Source organism: Aquila chrysaetos, chromosome 26 (genome assembly GCF_900496995.4).
Source record: "Aquila chrysaetos chrysaetos chromosome 26, bAquChr1.4, whole genome shotgun sequence".
Taxonomy (NCBI): Eukaryota; Metazoa; Chordata; class Aves; order Accipitriformes; family Accipitridae; genus Aquila; species Aquila chrysaetos.
Window position 1 is genome coordinate 8,249,800 of NC_044029.1, and position 17,479 is coordinate 8,267,278.

At 35.9% G+C, this 17,479-nt stretch overlaps 1 protein-coding gene across 9 annotated transcripts in view; it reads right to left on the minus strand.

Annotated features, from left to right (window-relative positions):
• Window positions 1-17,479, minus strand: part of LRRIQ1 (leucine rich repeats and IQ motif containing 1) — a 114,582-nt gene that overhangs the window by 72,552 nt on the left and 24,551 nt on the right. For all 9 annotated transcript variants that reach the window (XR_005931489.1, XM_030003092.2, XM_030003090.1 and 6 more), the window contains 5 exons: window positions 16,732-16,805; window positions 16,340-16,433; window positions 12,066-12,242; window positions 3,688-4,164; window positions 1,424-1,562 (listed from right to left, as the gene is read on the minus strand). Coding sequence is in view for 8 of the 9 variants with exons in the window: in XM_030003092.2 (XP_029858952.1) it covers window positions 1,424-1,562; window positions 3,688-4,164; window positions 12,066-12,242; window positions 16,340-16,433; window positions 16,732-16,805 (961 nt within the window). In the remaining variant the exon portion in view is untranslated. The remainder of the gene's footprint in view (window positions 1-1,423; window positions 1,563-3,687; window positions 4,165-12,065; window positions 12,243-16,339; window positions 16,434-16,731; window positions 16,806-17,479) is intronic.

Genomic DNA, 17,479 nt, shown 5'->3' on the forward strand with positions numbered 1-17,479 from the left:
ATGATAAACTGTAAGGCAGCTGTTAACACAGATCTATGAAAGCACCAGATCAGTGTTCAGTCATGATCAAAAAGAAAAATTCTGTTAGCAGTTTTTAAGAAACAAGATGAAAACTGTCTTACTGTAAAAATTTGTGATATATCTGCCTATGGAATTCAGTTCTAGTCACTTCTTTAAAAAAAGGTTGTAATAGAATGAGGTAAAGGTTCAGAGAGAGATAAAAAGAAGTAGAGAATAATGTGAAAAGAGACTAAATGGACTAAACTTTTATTTACAAAAGAGTGAATATAAGGATGGATATAAGAGAGATCTAAAAATCCATAAAATGCACAGAAGAGAAATAGTGAAAGACTATTTTTGTACAAACTTTGGAAATTATCATTTTAATCACTATATAAAGTTGTGAAACTCATCACTTCAATACACAGTAGAAGTCAAATATATAAGTAAGTTAAAAAATGGATTAAATAAGTTTATCGAGATCAACTGTTAATATACTAGCTACACACTATACTCCACTAACAAATTTTAGCTCAACATCCCAGATAACTGACTGCTGTAATGTGATTCTGTACTTGTCCTTTTTCTTACTATGCACATTTACTAAACATTTTGCTACTGCCCATTTGTTGAATAGATACTAATGAATTACTTGGATTTTCAGTCTGAAAATGGAACTTAGGCTCCTAAATTACTTAAGCGCTGTTCACGTTTTTATAGAAGACTTACAATACTGAATGTTTTTAAGTTAACTTGATCTGAAATCAATACAGTGTCCATTTGCTTAAAAATGTAGAATAACCCATGAAACCTGGCAACTTGGCAGGTAAATACTGCATCTGGTTAGCAAACTAAACAGAGCCAAGGCATGGATTACAATTCTTGCACATAGTAATCTATTCCGTTTAACTGTTAGCTCAATATCTACCACAAGACAGCCTAGGCTATGGTCTGTTCCCAATGGCAGTATGGATGAGGCAATCCTGTTTTGGGGAGATGGGGAGAGAAGGAAAGAGATGGATAGGTAGAAGAGATGGGAAGAGTAGTTAGTTATATAGATATCAGACATGATGTACCAGTTACGCAGCGTCTGTCAGTTTAATAGCATAGACATACCCCAGTAAGAACATGGGCACAATATGTCTTCAACATAACATTAGAATTAAATCAAGCAAAACTAATTCAGGGAAATGCTTGGTCAAAAAAGGGAAAATAATTTTAGGCTTCTATAAAACTTTTTGTAAAGGCGTCTCTCTCTTAAAAACATCAAGCTTATGCTGATTAAATAAAACAAAAAATGTTTAATTATGAAACTTAATAAAAACATAAACAAAAATAGAGAGAAGATGACAAGTACACAAAACTAGTAAGATTTTTTTCTTATTAAATTTGCAAAATAAGTAAAGAGAATACTGTAAACCACCTGGATTAGTGTGGCAGCTTCATGCTTCTGTCTCAAAGCTTCTACAAACTGACGATTCTCTGTTTTGGTGCAGTCAGTTTTCCTCCTGGCATGGTACTGCCGCCAAAGGGACTGGATCACTGATGCTGCCATATGTAGCCTCATAGAGAAATAAATACCTTTATGAATGACATAGCCTCACCAGTACAACTGGATTATCATAGCTGCCAAACTATAACCATAAAACATAGCACTATGCACTGAGACAAATGGAAGGCTCTGCTATTAAACTGTTAAGGAATTACAATCCAGATGTGACATGTATGTTCAGAAACACTGGAGGATATTCACATCACATAACTTTTGAAATCCAATCATCTAAGAGGACTAATCTCTGCTGGGCTCTGTTCCCTGTATATTCACTGGAGAGGAAGAGTCTCCTGAAAGGAAGGATTAGGAGCAGAAGTGGTTTAACAATGACTGAATCAACTGTTGGAGGGCTCCACTTATCTCCACTATCCATATAAAAAAAACCAAAACAAAACACCAAAGAGAGCTAAATGCTGAAAACTGCATGAGACGTATCTCCAATGGAGCAAACAGGAAAAACTGAGAAGTGCAATTTCATCTTTTGCCTACTTTTACCCTTCAGTTTAACACTAGTGACCACTGGTTATATTTGTACATTTTCTAATTTGCTCATTGTTTTATAAGTACTGATTACAGACTATTTAGATTTGTTCAGTGATTGAGCTTTCTAAATATATGTTCAATTAATTTTTACTGATGGAGAAAAAGTTTAATGCCAGCTCTGCATTATGACTTTACTATCTTGGAATCCTTTTCTCCACAAAATCATCATTTCAATTGAACAGTGGGTTTAAGAAAAGACATCTAAATCTCCCCCAATCTTTACATATTTTCTTCCCTTGTGCATTGCATCTATTTAAATACAGGAGTACTTTTCAGCAAAAAAGCACACTTCAGAGGTTAAGCCAGAATTTTTTTTTCCTGAAAAGTTTATTAAGTTTACCAACCCCAAAACATGGTTTATTTACAAGCTTTGCATCTATAAAAAGCAACAGCTGAGTTAACAAACAAACCAACCAACCAACCCCTTGTAATGGTTTGTATTCTGCATTGAAGAGAACTGTCCAACGACAAACTTAGAGGATGCATTTAGAGACATTAACTAAAAACTCTAAATGAACTATTTCAGAAGTTTTTTTCAGAAGCATTCATCTTCCATAATAGACTACTGTACTCTTACTTTCAACTTCCTGAGAGGCAATGATGAATTCTATGGTCTTCCTGAATAATAAATTTTATGACAAATTATTAGTGTCTTAAGTACCTACTAAGCACTACTGCCCATTTACCATAAGTCTAAACAGCATAAGAAGCACTTTCCATGCTTACTCTTTGTAGTGTTCTCAAGACATGTATTTTTGAAACTGAATTCTCATGAAATCATAACTGAATTTTTGTACCTTTAGGGAAAAATTTCAGCTTCTGTTTTCCCTGACCGTACATCCAGAACCATACAAACCAGCAGCAAATGCATTCCCAAGAGGTCATAAACCAGTCTGTTTCATGCAGGAGAATATTTAGGAGCACAGAACAAGTTGAACTGGCCCCTCACCCCTGCCTCTACTTTTAAGAAGCAGGTTGAGGCATGTTGGAGGAGTACCAAGGGCAGGGCAGGCTGTTAGCTCTTCAGTCATCACAACAGCAGGAGACTGGCCTAAGGTCAAGGGAGTAGGATGGTAGATTTAAGCAACTTCTCCCTCTTGCCTTCTAAACAATACTGACTGTAAACTCTGCACAGAGGAATCTTGAATGTCTAATGAATAGTATAGCAAAAAAGCTTTACACTAGTTTGTAGTTTAAACTGCCCCAAAATTCCTGCAAACCGTCCAGCATTTTCATCCCTAACATTGCATGCGTCATTGAATTGGTGTCATAAATTTATTGCAAAAAAAGAAGGAAAAGGTAGGAAGCCAAGAGAAAGTTTCCAAATTCTCTTACTATACAGCATTTTTAAATTAAGTACATACATATCTATATTAATTAATAATAATAAATCAAGTGACGGAATACCAAAAAGGATTGTTGTTAATATGGAGGACTAGTGTGCATCACCTTAAAATAACTCTTTATTGTCTAATAAGCTTAAAAATATTGTTTTCTTAGTACAAGTTCTGTGGTCTGTTTTAAACAAGAAACCCTCACTCCTATTGCCTATCCGTATAATCCATTTGAAAGCAATCTGACATCTCCCTTACCTTTCTGTATCATTCTCAAGATGATGAAGATCTCTTCCCGTATTACTTGCTGCTATCACTGACTGTTGCAATGTGAGTTGGGCTGACATGTTATTGTTGCCTTTGCTCTCCCCACTGTAATTAACACAAGATTCACTGCTCTTGTGCTTCACTCTCTGATCTTCTTTATTTTCCTTTTGGTGCCCAGGTACGGAGGAGTTAATGAATGTGGCCTGAATATGGCCAGTAGTAATCCATCTTTCCGAAGGATCCAACAAGACCTGTTTATTTTCTGTCGCACCCATGATAAAGAGGGTATTTTCCTGTAGGCAGCCAGGGGATGTTTGCTTTAAATGATTTTGCAGTGCTTCTGGTCCATCTCTGTCAGTAATGTTTAGTTCACCGTACTCATGTGCATATCGATGTTTAATACTAAGTTTCATCAACTGATTAAAATACCAGCATTGTCCCTGTGCAGAATCAATAGAAGAGGAAATCCTGAAAAAAGACAAAAATGTTTTTACGTGTGTTTCAGACTGTAAGAATGCTTTTTAAAAAATATATTCCCTCTATTATTTTCTAAACTACCTTGTATTTTCAAGTATCCTTACACATTTCCATATCCTTGCAGTGAATAGTAATTACTCTGATTGAAAACCAGTTTCAGTATTTATAAATATTAATTGCATTCTTCTTTTTTTGGCAGTATTTAAAATATATTCATATATATTAGATTGCTTATTTTACCCTTTTTTTTTTTTAAAAAGCTTTCAGTCTGTTTGAAACAGGCACTAGGGCATGCATTACACTATTAATTTTCTGTGTGGTTAGAAGCATATGAAGCCGAAAATTTTCGAGGATTTCAGGCAATTTTGTTACAAATCCCGTAATAGCCTTAATAATCCAATTCTATCCGGAAACTATGAAAGCTAATATAAAAATAACAGTAATTTTAAAATTTAGATTAGAACTACAGCAACAAAACCCAAACTTCGACTCAAAACAACAAACCGCAATGCCTAGGGAGAATTTAGGAAAACAGAAACTTTTAAGTATAGATATTTTTATCAATATAAGGGCAAGTGCTAGACTGAAGCAACATTAATCTAAGAAGTCTGGCTCTCATTAGTTCTTTGTGTTACACCATCTAAATGGCAAGGATGAGTAAGAGCAAATATGAACTAATTGTTACAGATTCAGAAGGCTGGCTGTATTTGGACAGTGTTTGTCCATTGTATTAGGTAGCAGGTACTTTTGGAACCACAAAAACATTTTCCTTTGATAGCATAGATAGATGCAGAGATCTGTAATCTGGAGCTATTTTCAGAGAAGCACAAAGTCAATTCTAAGTCAGCAATCCAAGACAAAAAGTAGAAATAAGACTGATCCTCTTGGGAGTCTGGAAAAATCAGGTCCTAAGATTACCATTTGAATAACAGGATTTTCCTTCCTGTTCATCATTCATGAACGGTGAAGCTTTTATAAGGTTTTATTGTGAAAAGACTCTTTAGAGTTCAACCAAGAACTTTTTAGATTTTTAAGAACATACAGAATCAGAACTCACAAAAGTAAAAAAGATTCCAACTCTTCCTCTGCTAGTGCAACTTCAGTGCTATTGGAAAAAACATGAATGGCTAAATTGGAAGGCAAAACCACGCAGCCTAATTACACAACTCACTGTGCATTAGCTGCACATTTGATTGCCTGTTATGCAACATTACTCCTACTCCTGTTCATTCCACAAATATGACAATTCCTAAAAATATTTAAACCAAGGCATATATTTGCTTAAGGATCTAACAAATTCTAGCTGTCTCGTACTACACAGTAAGAATAGCAATTTCTTCAACATGAAATACTTAAAGCATTAGTTAAATACTTTAGTTAAGTACTTTAAATTAGTTACATCATTTAAGAAGATAAATTTGGTACAAAATCATTACCAAAGTTCTGCAAAACATACTATGGTGAGAAGACAAAAAAAGAAAAAAAGAAGAAAACCTGAAAATTCATTCTCACCTTTTTTTTCTTTGGTTTGTTTTAGTTTAGTTTGTTTGTTTATTTGAGGGCTAAAATATTGTGGAAAAAACCCAGAATGTTTTATATATTGGGGAAAATAAACTTCTGTATGAAAAGTATATCCTGAGTGTACTTGTTCATTCTCAAAAAAACAGAAACAAAGAAAAATAAAACACCATAACAGTGAACAGAGTAGGATACTTGTGCATCCTCTCCTTTTGACAGCTGCAGGGGCATCTCAAGCAGCTGTTTCACCTTTCCAGTGGCTATGAACGTGGCAAGCAGAAATGGGAAGAGAGGTTGAAGGCAATTGAAAATTCAGGCAGTGACTGACTGTGTGATCACCAGGGATCATCTGTTACTTTTTTCACAGAAGCTGCTTTTGGGCAGCTTTTCCAAAGCAGTGGTTGCAAAATACAGTCTTGTTGCCGTGGGCATGCACCCTATCTCCTAGCTGACACTTTCCCTGGCAATCCACAACTATACTCTGATTTTGTAGGATTTTTAGGCTGCCCTCTGTGTATCCGTGGCTTTCCTTTTAGGCAGTCAGATCAGCCTAAGTTTCAAGAAACTACAAAGGAAGCTGTAGTGATGTCTCAGAGAATTATGAGCAATGAAGTGGCTTGGTAACTGTATTTGGGGTTCTCCTGCAAAGGTGAAGCTCCAAAGCAGAGATGACAAATATAAAGATGGGGCCTGAGTACTAGGTGGCAGTCGGCTTGGTGGCTCCCTTTGGTGAACAGGGATTTCAGGCAGCTCTAGAGAAGAAAAGAACTAATCAACAGACTTGGGGTAGAGCTATCCTATCACTGCACTGCAGCTTTCTCAGTGTCTCAAAAGGACTGCATTGTTGATACCAGAGACGTGCTCCTGAAGATTGCTTATTCAAACCACAGGAAGGAAGCTGCTGTAACAGAAAATATGCAGGACTGATTTACTTCTTTAAAAGAAAAAAACACATATGAGGAAAGAGAGAAGACAAAGTAAGAAATATGACAGTATTAAGACTTTTGATACCACAATATTTCCTTTTCAGTTAATGTAAAATGGTTGTTTGCCTTTCAGACCCTTTTTGGCATTATAAGTCAAGGAGTCTGGTCACACTAACTCTTCTGGAATTGCTTCTTGGTTAAGATACAACCAAAGTTTTAAGCATAAATTGGCATCCAGACAAAACAAGAAATGGGATTATCCTGATGGAAGCACCAGTATCCATACTGCTTAGCTGCTTTGTATGTAATGAAATGTAGGTGAATATGGCAGTCTTGCTACAGCAAAATTTTTACGGCTTCCAGCTTTGACCAGCATTTCCCTCATGTTCTATGGCTATCCACAGCTTTATTTTGATCTTCACAAGTGAAAGTAATTTATGCCATATGTAAATTTTAGCATAGCCACAAAGGATGCATTGCTTTTGCAGTGGGAGAAAGGGATAATAAGCCAGAAGAGGAAGGGATGGGTCTTTCACAGCAATGTACATATGTGCTAGAATAGCAGCCCCAATAGTACCTGAAGACCAAGATATTACTTCCACGAACAAATGCTAAGAACAAAAAGCTACCTTAAGCTTTCTTACCAAAAAGATACCTCTCAACTTGTGCTAGGATTTTCCAGAGACTTTGAGGAAAGATAAAAGCATTAGAATCAGATTTTAATCTATTTGGAAATTCAAGTCAGGCACTTATTAATGACTGCTACAACTTCAGTCTTAACAATCGACCAAGAGTATCCATCACTGTCTTCTTGGTAAATTTAGATGAAACCCTGCTCAGTTTCACATGCAGTGTTTGAAGAGTAGAGGTGGGGAGGAGCAAATTCCCACTGACACCACCTAGGATATGTAAGGACCCATGCACAGGCTGACCTAACAGATGTGGAAAAGGACAAGTTATTCATCCTTAAAGGCCTTTCAGTGGAGTTTAAATCAGCCAAAATGTTGCCACTTATAAAGTTTAAGGTGGCAGTGGAAGCTTGCTTACAGAGCTGACACATTTTGTATAGAACTTCCTACTGCAATTGCATCTGCAATGACTGCCAGGTTATTCAAAGAGCATTTTTTTCAGAATGATACAGTAAAAATTGTATGGAAAAGTCAGCAGAACAAACCTCTCTGAAGCAAAAGGGACAGTGGACAAATAAGATGGTTCTAATCAGCAATGGCAGTTCTCTCCTGGCCATTGCAGCTAAATCATAAATAATATTCTACCCCTTTCTGTGCTAGTTTGCGTGCTAGTTAAAGTTTCGCTTAATGTCATATTTTTCCCTTTGCAGCTCTACTGTGATTTTCATAATCACATGATACATGGAATATTTAAATAGTACGCTCCAATTTTAACTAAGCTTTTGTTTGTAATAATGGGGTAAAATCTAATTTGTCTTCGGGGAAACTTCTACAAGCATCATTACTGATGTTCAACTGCAGGTTACAAAAGTCCCTTACAAAGAGGTCACTGTTTACATATTCTTTCCTGCAATACCATTTATGAAATTCCTGTCATTTTCACTGTATTATACATACAGTATTTGTAAAGTTCAAGTTCCACTAGCCAGACATCTGCATATCTGATGACTGAAAGCAAATTACCGCAGCCACAGTGTCATATTATTTTTTAATATGACTACTCACTACAAGACATCTAAAGATTATGTGACAGAAAGCATTTCTTAGAATAGAGAAATTTAATTTTAAAATATGTTTCAGTCTTAAGCATGCAAGAACAGTGAAGTTTCAGGCAGAAACAGCACAGACAATTTAATTGGGCAGCAGTGGTGTATGAAACATGGATTAGGGAAGCAAGCAGTGATTACTTTTGGCAGCTTACATACTTGAGGTCGCACCTACAGGGGCTCATAACTTAGCAAGATGTGAAACAGACAGAAGTTTGCTCTATTGTTGGCCTGTTCTTTAGCAACGTCACATTAATTCAGTCAAAGTATTGCAGTATGTCCACATAATAGCTATGCTGTTAAGGCTTACATACAAACAAGTTGTTTAGAGTTCCTTTTAAGACCTGCAGTTTTCAACGGTTTTCAAATAATCCATAAATTGTAGTTTTAATAAAAATAAAACATAGATGGTTTTAACACACAAGAAATTAATTTTAAGACTAAATTTGATACAAGATGTTCAACCACGTCAAAGTTACCGTTTAAAAGATTATGAATGAATTCTCAAAACCTTAAAAAACCTCACAACCCACCTCACCCCCCCACACCCCCCAAACCCAAACCATACATTCAGGAAAGAAGAGACATTTACATAATTTCTTCTTCCCACTATTGTTCTTCTCAAACATCTGCAAGCTCTTTTAAACAAAACTTACACAGAATCATAGAAAAATTCTCAACTGAAGGAACCTCAGGAGGTCTCTAGTCCAACCTCCTGCTTCAAAGCTGCGTTAGCTCCAAGATCAGACCAGGTTGCTCAGAGCTTTATCCAGTCAGGTCTTGAAAACCTCCAAGAACGGAGACTGCACAACCTCTCTGGGCAGCCTGTTGCCATTCATCACTGTCCTACTGTGAAAAGGTTTTTTCTTATGTCCAGTTGTCCTGGGTCTGGCTGGGATGGAATTAAGTCTCATTCTAGCTGCCCATATGGTGCTGTGTTTTAGATTTGTGACTGCAACTGTATTGATAAAACACTAATGTTTTGCTGAACAGTGCTTGGCCAGAGTCAAGGCCTTCTCTGTCCCACTCAGCAGGTAGGCTGGGAGTGGGCAGGAGGCTGGGAATGGACGCAGCCGAGACAGCTGACCTGAACTGACCAAAACTATATTCCATGCCATATAACATCGTGCTCAGCAATAAAACTTGAGGGGGGGAGTCTTTCCAAGGTGGCCATTGCTCAGAGAATGGTTGGGCATCAGTCTGCTGGTGGGATGAAGTGAATGATTGCTTTGCATCACTTGGTTGCTTGCTTTTTTCTTTTTTTTTTTTTTTTCCTACTTCCCCTCTCTCCTTCACTTATTAAACTGTCTTTATCTCAGTCCACGTGTTTTTCTTGCTTCTGGTCTTCTGATTCTCTCTCCCATCCTGCTGGTGCAGGGGGGAGTAGTGAGCAAGCAGCTGGCGGGTGCTTAGTTACTGGCTGGAATCAACCCACCACACCAGTCTGAATCTCTCTTGATTCAGCTTAGGTCCTTGCTCATCCTCCTGTCATGCATCACTGCAAACAGCCTGGCTCTGTCTTGTTGAGCATGTGCTTGAACCCCCGACCATCTTAGGGGCCATGTGCCAAACTTGTTCCAGTTTATCAATGTCTTTTATGTATTGGTGACCCAAAATACAGGGCACAGTATTCTAGATGTGAGCTAATAAGGGCTGAAGAGAGGGAAATAATAACTTCTCTCAACCCATCAGCTATGTTCCTGTAGATACAGCCCAGGTTGTTCTTAACTTCCTTTGGTACCAGGGCACACTGCTGGCTCACATTCAGTTTCTTATCTATCCAGATCCAAAGGTCCTTTTCAGCAGAGATACTTCTCAGCCAGCCAGTCCCAGTCTGTATTGTTGCAAGGGGACACTCCTTCCAAGGTAAAGAACTTTTCATTTTTCCATGTTAAATTCACAAGGCTCCTGTTGGCCTGTCTCTCCAGCTTGCCTAGGTCCTTCTGAGTGGTAGCCCTGTCCTCAGGCATGTAAACAGTTTCCTCCAAATTGTTGTCACCTGCAAGCATGGTAAGCATGCACTCCATCTCCTGCTCCTGGTCTTTGATAAAGACTTTAGAAGGACAAGTCAGCCTCCACAAAGTAGCACGAGCCATTAACTATTAATAGTTAATGGATGGTCTGAGCCTGACTGCCCAACAAATTTCTTACCTGTCTAGCTGTCCATTCATGCAGACCATGGTTAAATAAATCATTAAATTTTGTGAATATCATCTTTCTGTCCCATTTTTTACCATCTTGCAGAAATGTATGTGAAGGTTAGGTCCTTAGATTCTACTACAGCTCTCTCACAAGTCATATCCTAAATACAGATTGGCATTTTTTTCTGCAAAGGATACTGATGAAACAGGTCTTAAATCTCAGACATAAGAAAATTTTCTCTACCAGAAAGAAGGAGCAGTACTTTTTTTTGCCTCTCCTTTTTTCCTTTTAAGAAAAAGAAAGAACACTATTTCAAAATGGTAAATAGATTAGGAAGTATCAGCTTCCCACCTGCAAACCAGAAGCCAAAAATCACAGAAGTGGAGAAGACATGTCTTTAGAGTTTAATGGAGTAACATATGAGTTCTAGGAGCCACCTAGATGTTACATCTGTCATAGAAAACTGCACTATATAATTTCTCCCAAACTACTTTCAAACTAATTCTTAATACGAACCTCTTTTCAAATAAATTTGTTTTGTGAGCTATGAAGATTTCTTGCAGCTTAGGAACAGCCAATAATACATCAATGTAATAACCCGTTAGGTAGTAACAAGACACCATGGATATACAGGCTTACATGTAAATGCAAAACAGCTAGTTTCTGAAGAAAACGCGGGTACTTTTTCTGAACCAACAAAGTACACAAGGAGAAGTTCAGACTAAAGCATTGTCAAACATCACATGCTTCACCCGCTCTGGGATAATGTTCAGTAGCTGGCAGGATGAGGGAAACTATCTTTCCAAACAGCAGCAGACAAGCTGGGTATTAAAAGGACTACAAGGATATTGTGAACCCGCTAGGAAATGAAAAGAAACTAAGAAAGAAGAAAACGTGCAATATTACCAAGTGTGAAAACATGAGAAGTTTGAGCTATTTAGATACTGCAAAGCGATGAAAACATACCAGGTATAAATGATAAATTACCACTTGCACTGTCTAAGCTGAAGTCACTGGACAACTCACTACCTTTATCATTATTACCATGGCGAGTAAGACAAAATCAAAGACCTGTAAACAGAGTCACCTGATCCACTACTTTAAGAGAAAAGAGGTCAAATCTTTTGCAATCATTTAGAACATGAATAATACAGACATGGAAAACAAATGCAGGAAAAAAATAGAGCCCATTGCACCAACAGCCAAACTAGGTTTGATTAAGCTAAAGCTGGAAGTCATGTTAGTATGATTATACCACTTTCAGGATTTAAGCTACTATTCCTGCATATCACTGTACTATCTTGTGTGTATGAATTCATTCAACTACTACTAAGTGAAGGTTTTGAACCACCTGCTTTCTCAAACTTAAACAAAGTCAAGGCCCACATATTCAAGTATCTGTCTGAAACACTCTGCACTGAAGCCAATGACTAACTGAAGTCTAATCTCTTTCTTAACATAATACATTTCCAGGCAAAAAGCTAAGTAAAATTCATAAGACACCAAGAACTACACTAATAATACATGAAAACATATTTCTGAACACAGTTTATATTCACATAAATACATACCACAGTTCAGCAGCCTTTTTTTTCAGTAGAACATTTTCTTCAATTTGAACTTGACAAAATTCCAGAAAAGTTCTTGATTTTGATCCTGTGATTCTTTCAATTGTGGGTAAAGCATGATAGTTTAAGATTTCACCATCAAGAAACTGTAAACTAGGGAGGACCTTACACAAGGAAGGCCTGAGAAAAGAAAAAGTCATAATTAGCTTTATGAAAAAATCCTAATGCCAAAACTCCCATTTTATTCATGTAACAAAAGAGAACATGGTAATAGTTCTCTAAGTATTTGTATATATTTTCCCTTACTTCATGTGTTAATATATTAACTAAAACTTTATTCTTAATAAACCACAGAACTTAGCAAGATTTCTTAATACTTTGTTGGTATGAAGACAGCCACTGAAATACTGACCCCAAGGAGGTCAATGGCAACATTCTCAATTCATTAGAGCTAGTGTTTTACCTCCTTAAACAATAACAGGAAAATTTTACACACTTGTGCATAGGCACCTGTAATGCATTTGATTTGAGGCAACACAGCAAACTAAGTCATAGGATTAAGATACAGCACTGATTTTATGACACATTGAAAGGTTTAGATTTAAAAACTGCACAGAATACTAAACATTGTAAGTCTCACTCCCTTTACAATTTGCATATACCACGTAGAGCAATATGATATTCAGTATGACTGACAGGAAAAAAATCCACTTTTGAAATATTGAATTTGGGTCAGTGAAAGGGATGACAGTAGAGATGACATATCCTTGCTATGAAAAGGACAGTTGTGGCCACTGATGTAGGAAAAAAATATGTGTGAGAAACTTATCTACCAATTTTAAAAAAATGGTATCATCAGTGCTCTCTCTTTTAGGTTACTGTGAAATATAAACTAGTACTGCAACCTTGTTTCACATATTTCTTATACCAGACCAAATTTGCTGAAAGTTTCAAGACTGCAAAATTATTCAAATCAATACATCAACATTCAATATTTTCACTAAGTTAGTTTTAAGTAACACTTAAGGAACTCTTGAAAGAATACTTATTGTAGGCTGTAAGTCCCCTTATTATTCAAAAAGATAATACTGTTTTCAAAATTTTAGAAGTCCCTGGCTATCCCCTGTGAAGGTAAAGGACTATTACTCAAGCTCAGACAACACACACCAAGTTTAAAATCAGAGAAAGTTTCTATGACTGAGTTAGAATATCCCAAAATACAGCTCAACAGAATAGAATATTAGGTTTTTGCAAATATAAAACTTTCCTTCTCTACTGCCCATTAATGTAAGAGTAACACTGTCTGAAATACATTTGGAATAAAACGATGGGTTTAGATAGACAATCCCTGAACACATAGACAGGAATTACCAAAGCTGATGCTGAACAGTGATACAACAAAAAAGTGCCATATCAAAGCTGATTGATGCTGGAAGTATTGTGTCTTAGAGCTATGGGATCTCAATACTAGTTTTTCCAGCTGGGTTTCTCCTGGTGAAGGGCTGAGTCAATATTTCATTTAGTGAAAACTTCCTGGTGAATATTCTGTCACTTAAGAGGCTCTATTAATCATTACAGCATTGAAACACAGTCCCCTAGGAGTGCTCAGACTGATCCCAGGGTTTAATTTTTAAAAAGCAATTTCTTACTACTTCACTTTTGTTGGTGTTATCGCTGGCTGGACATGAAAGTACAAAACCGATTGGGAAATTTTACAACTAATTCCTTTGTTGGTATCAAGGGGTTATGTAAAGTTCACTGGAACATATTGCCTGAAGTTATGGTCAATGCTGTATTCAGCAAATCCATATTTTATAGTATCCCATACTTTAAATCCTTTAGACAAATGAATCTCTTGTCTAATCATAAAAGCTCTATTGGGTCAAGCAATCTAAAGTGTCAGTTCTTATAGTTAAATTGGAATTCAGAAAGCTTTTCCCCTCCAGGTTACAAGTGAAATAACAGTTAGTTCTGTAAAATAGTGGGAATTAAAACAATGCAAATGGGAATTTAAAATGTTGTCACAGTCACTGAATTTTATTCACAGAATTACCTGTGGGAACCATGGGAGTGCAGATAAGTCTGTTCATTAAAAAACAAACCAACCAAGAATATATTTGTACAGCTATCTTTTAAACTACTCAAACATTTCCAACTAAAAGTTTCAAACAGTTTTTTTTTTCCACTGGAATACTAATCAGAAATTTGTAAAAAAATCTTCTAATGGAAGATATATACGTAAGGGTGGTTTTGTTTTTGTTTCTTCTCTTAATACGACACATACTCCAAAACACACATACCCCAAACTTTGCTGCTGTTATACTAGGCAATCTAATACAGCAAATGTGAACACAATTTATCTAAACACAGTCTTGTGGAACACTGCAGTATAAAACCTCACCTTTAACTGACTTGAAATTATACAAGGAACCATGTTGGTCATTCTTCAAAATTGCTAAGCTTAAAAAAAAAAATCATATTTTTCTAATAAAAAAATCTCAGTCAGCTGTTTTAATTATACCCAAAATGAAAGTCCAGCTGTTGTGTCTCATCTCATTTCCTTAGACATTGTATTATGTCAACACTTTCCTAGGTAAATACTTGATTTGCTTAGCTGAAAGAATTGGTAATGATTTAAATTCTTACTGATTAAATGCTTCTTTGTACATTTAATGGAATTATAGTAAGAGTTCACTAGAAGACACTATACAATTTCAACACATGTATTCTGGAACATCACCTAATCTAAAATTGCATTTCCAACTTGCCATTCTGCTCTTGTAGGTCTGCAGACTAGAAAGTATTAATTGTAAGGAAGATGAAAGAACACTTCACATTAAATTAACAGCACTACTGTACTTTTGCTGAGTAATTCTCTCAGACGGCTTTAAGTCTTGATGGCATTGGCCCACATACAGGGTTTCAGACCACAGAATTCTCAAGAAACTGAGAGACTTCTACTAAAATACAAAAAAATACACAAAAAACCTATCCACATACAATTTTATTCATATGGCTTACAAATACAATCCTATCACAAGTACTCATTTCAGGGATTCTGGTGACTGCATCTCATTTCATATGTCAAGATTCCTTTCTACCCTATCCAGTTTTTATATATACACATATAATAGTCTCTAGGATCAGCTCTTTAATTTTTTTTCAGGTCATTATTTCAGTATTATACATCACTGGAGGGCAAAGAACAGCATTATTTTTACATCTGTGCTCTTTCATAATCATAAGAGCTATTAATTTTTGGTGTAAAGATAAGGAATTCTCAGAACAAGAAAAAAGTCTAAGCTTCAACTACTAAGGAAAAATCAACTGTTCATTCCAACTTTTTCTTCTAAGTTTTTTTTCCTTGAAAGATGCTAAGCCAAGGATTCCTTGAAACATTTATTATAGACACCACTCTCTAGCTATGTGCAGTGTGAACCTGTCACAGCAGCAAGGCTGATAAGGAGTGAATGGATGAAATGATACAAGGGAGTAAATAAGAAAAAAAAAAAAAAGACAGCAAAGCAGAAAGAGAAATATTCTAAGAAGCTGTGTGATAGACAGTCAGAAACTGGTAGTTCTGAGAAGGGCAAGTAAGCAGTGTAAGAACATTAATAACCAGAGGAAAAAAAAAAAAAAAAAAGGATTTAAACTGCAGATGAAATAGAAGGAGAAAAAGGTTGAGTGGATGGTTATGTCTTTGTGCAAAGTTTTAATGAAATGTAAAATAGGGTAATAAAGGTCATACAAAACCTCAGTCAGAAAGTTAAACTTGTCAGTAAAGAGGAACAACCAGAATTCATGCTGAAAAAGAAGACACTGTGATCAGTGGACAAAGAAGCAATTACAAATAAACAGCACAAAGAAGGCTTATATCATCTTTATATTTTCTGCATTTGCCTAAATAAATTGTCATAAAGAAAAATACTCATTTAGGATAACAGTTAAACAGCATAGAGAGACACCACTGTCAAGTTTTAGCACACAGTGCCTCTTATTAAGGTTCCAAGTACTAGGTCAAACATCAAGATTTCTGTTTAAACAAAACTAGAACTAGAATTCTTAGAAAATAAAGATCACAGAATTGAATTTTGTTATTTTCCTATAATTCTCTTCCAATTTGTGGTAGCGTTCATACTTACCTCATTTCTACTGTTTAACTAACATATGTACACCAAGTTTTTGGCTGATTTTGATTGATGAGCAAGATGTATATACACCTATAGTTTTTGGCTGATTTTGATTTTTTGAATTAGCAAATTAATTTATTTTCTTACCTCCAGTTCCTTTCTTGGAGAAAAGGATTTCCACTGAGTGACAACTCCCTTAGTTTATGACAGTCACTTAACCATGTAATGACACCTCTAAGGTCTGTATTGTCATAGGAAAGAAAATAAAATATAAATCTGAATGCAGAACCATATTATTTCTCATAAAATCTTACATAAAAGTGAAATGTACCAAAATCATGAAGTACTACAAGCAATTCTGCTACCCACACAGTATAGTTGTAATTAATATCTGTAACATCCATGTTTGGAAAATATTTATATGTTCTCTGTATAAATGTCTCATAAATAAATGGGAACAAATCAAATTCAAATAAGTTTATAGTTTAATTAAGAAGTTCTTGTTTGCATAGGGTTTTATGGTTTTTTATACAACTCACCTGACAAGCAGTTATTTTTGATATCCAGCTTTTCCAAAGATACAAATGAATTTAAAGGCACAAGCTCAGTTAATCTAAGAACAAAACAGAAGAGGGTTTTTTTCAATTAGATAAAACAGAAGTTTGATAACAGAAAGGCACCAGAATCTTTTATAGTTATGACAATTTACTTATGTAAATAAGAAAATACCAATTTAGCTATCCAAGGTGCTAGAACTAATTACTGAAATTTTAACTTGAAGGCATTTCTTAGTCTTCTCAGGAGCTCAGTTTTTAATATTTACTCATTAATGTTTTGGTTTATGTGGTAAATATTTCATTCTGTTTCTTGCCTTTAGTGCAGAGGATCTGAAGTCTTGTAAAATTTACACAACTCAACTGGCTTTCCTTTAGGCACCATAACTAGGACGAAACTAGCAGAAGGCCCTGATTCTGGAGAAGACAGAAAATCTGCTTTTCTTCTTTCCTCTTCCTTCATTTCTCATTGCTCAAACTTCAGTTTGTTTCTCTTCTCCACTCAGCACATTACCTCCTAGATCCTAAAACTAACATAATCATTGTCACAGTTCTATTTCTGAACAGGTCAAGGCTGCACTGTCCTGTAATATATTTTCAGTGCTTCCTCTGTCTTTCTACTTCTGTAAGACAGTGTCAAATAGGTGCCTATTATACAGACACTTATGGAATTACTGTTCTCTACATATCAGAGCTTTTCTTGTGCAATAATGCAGCAAAGCAGTAGTAAAGC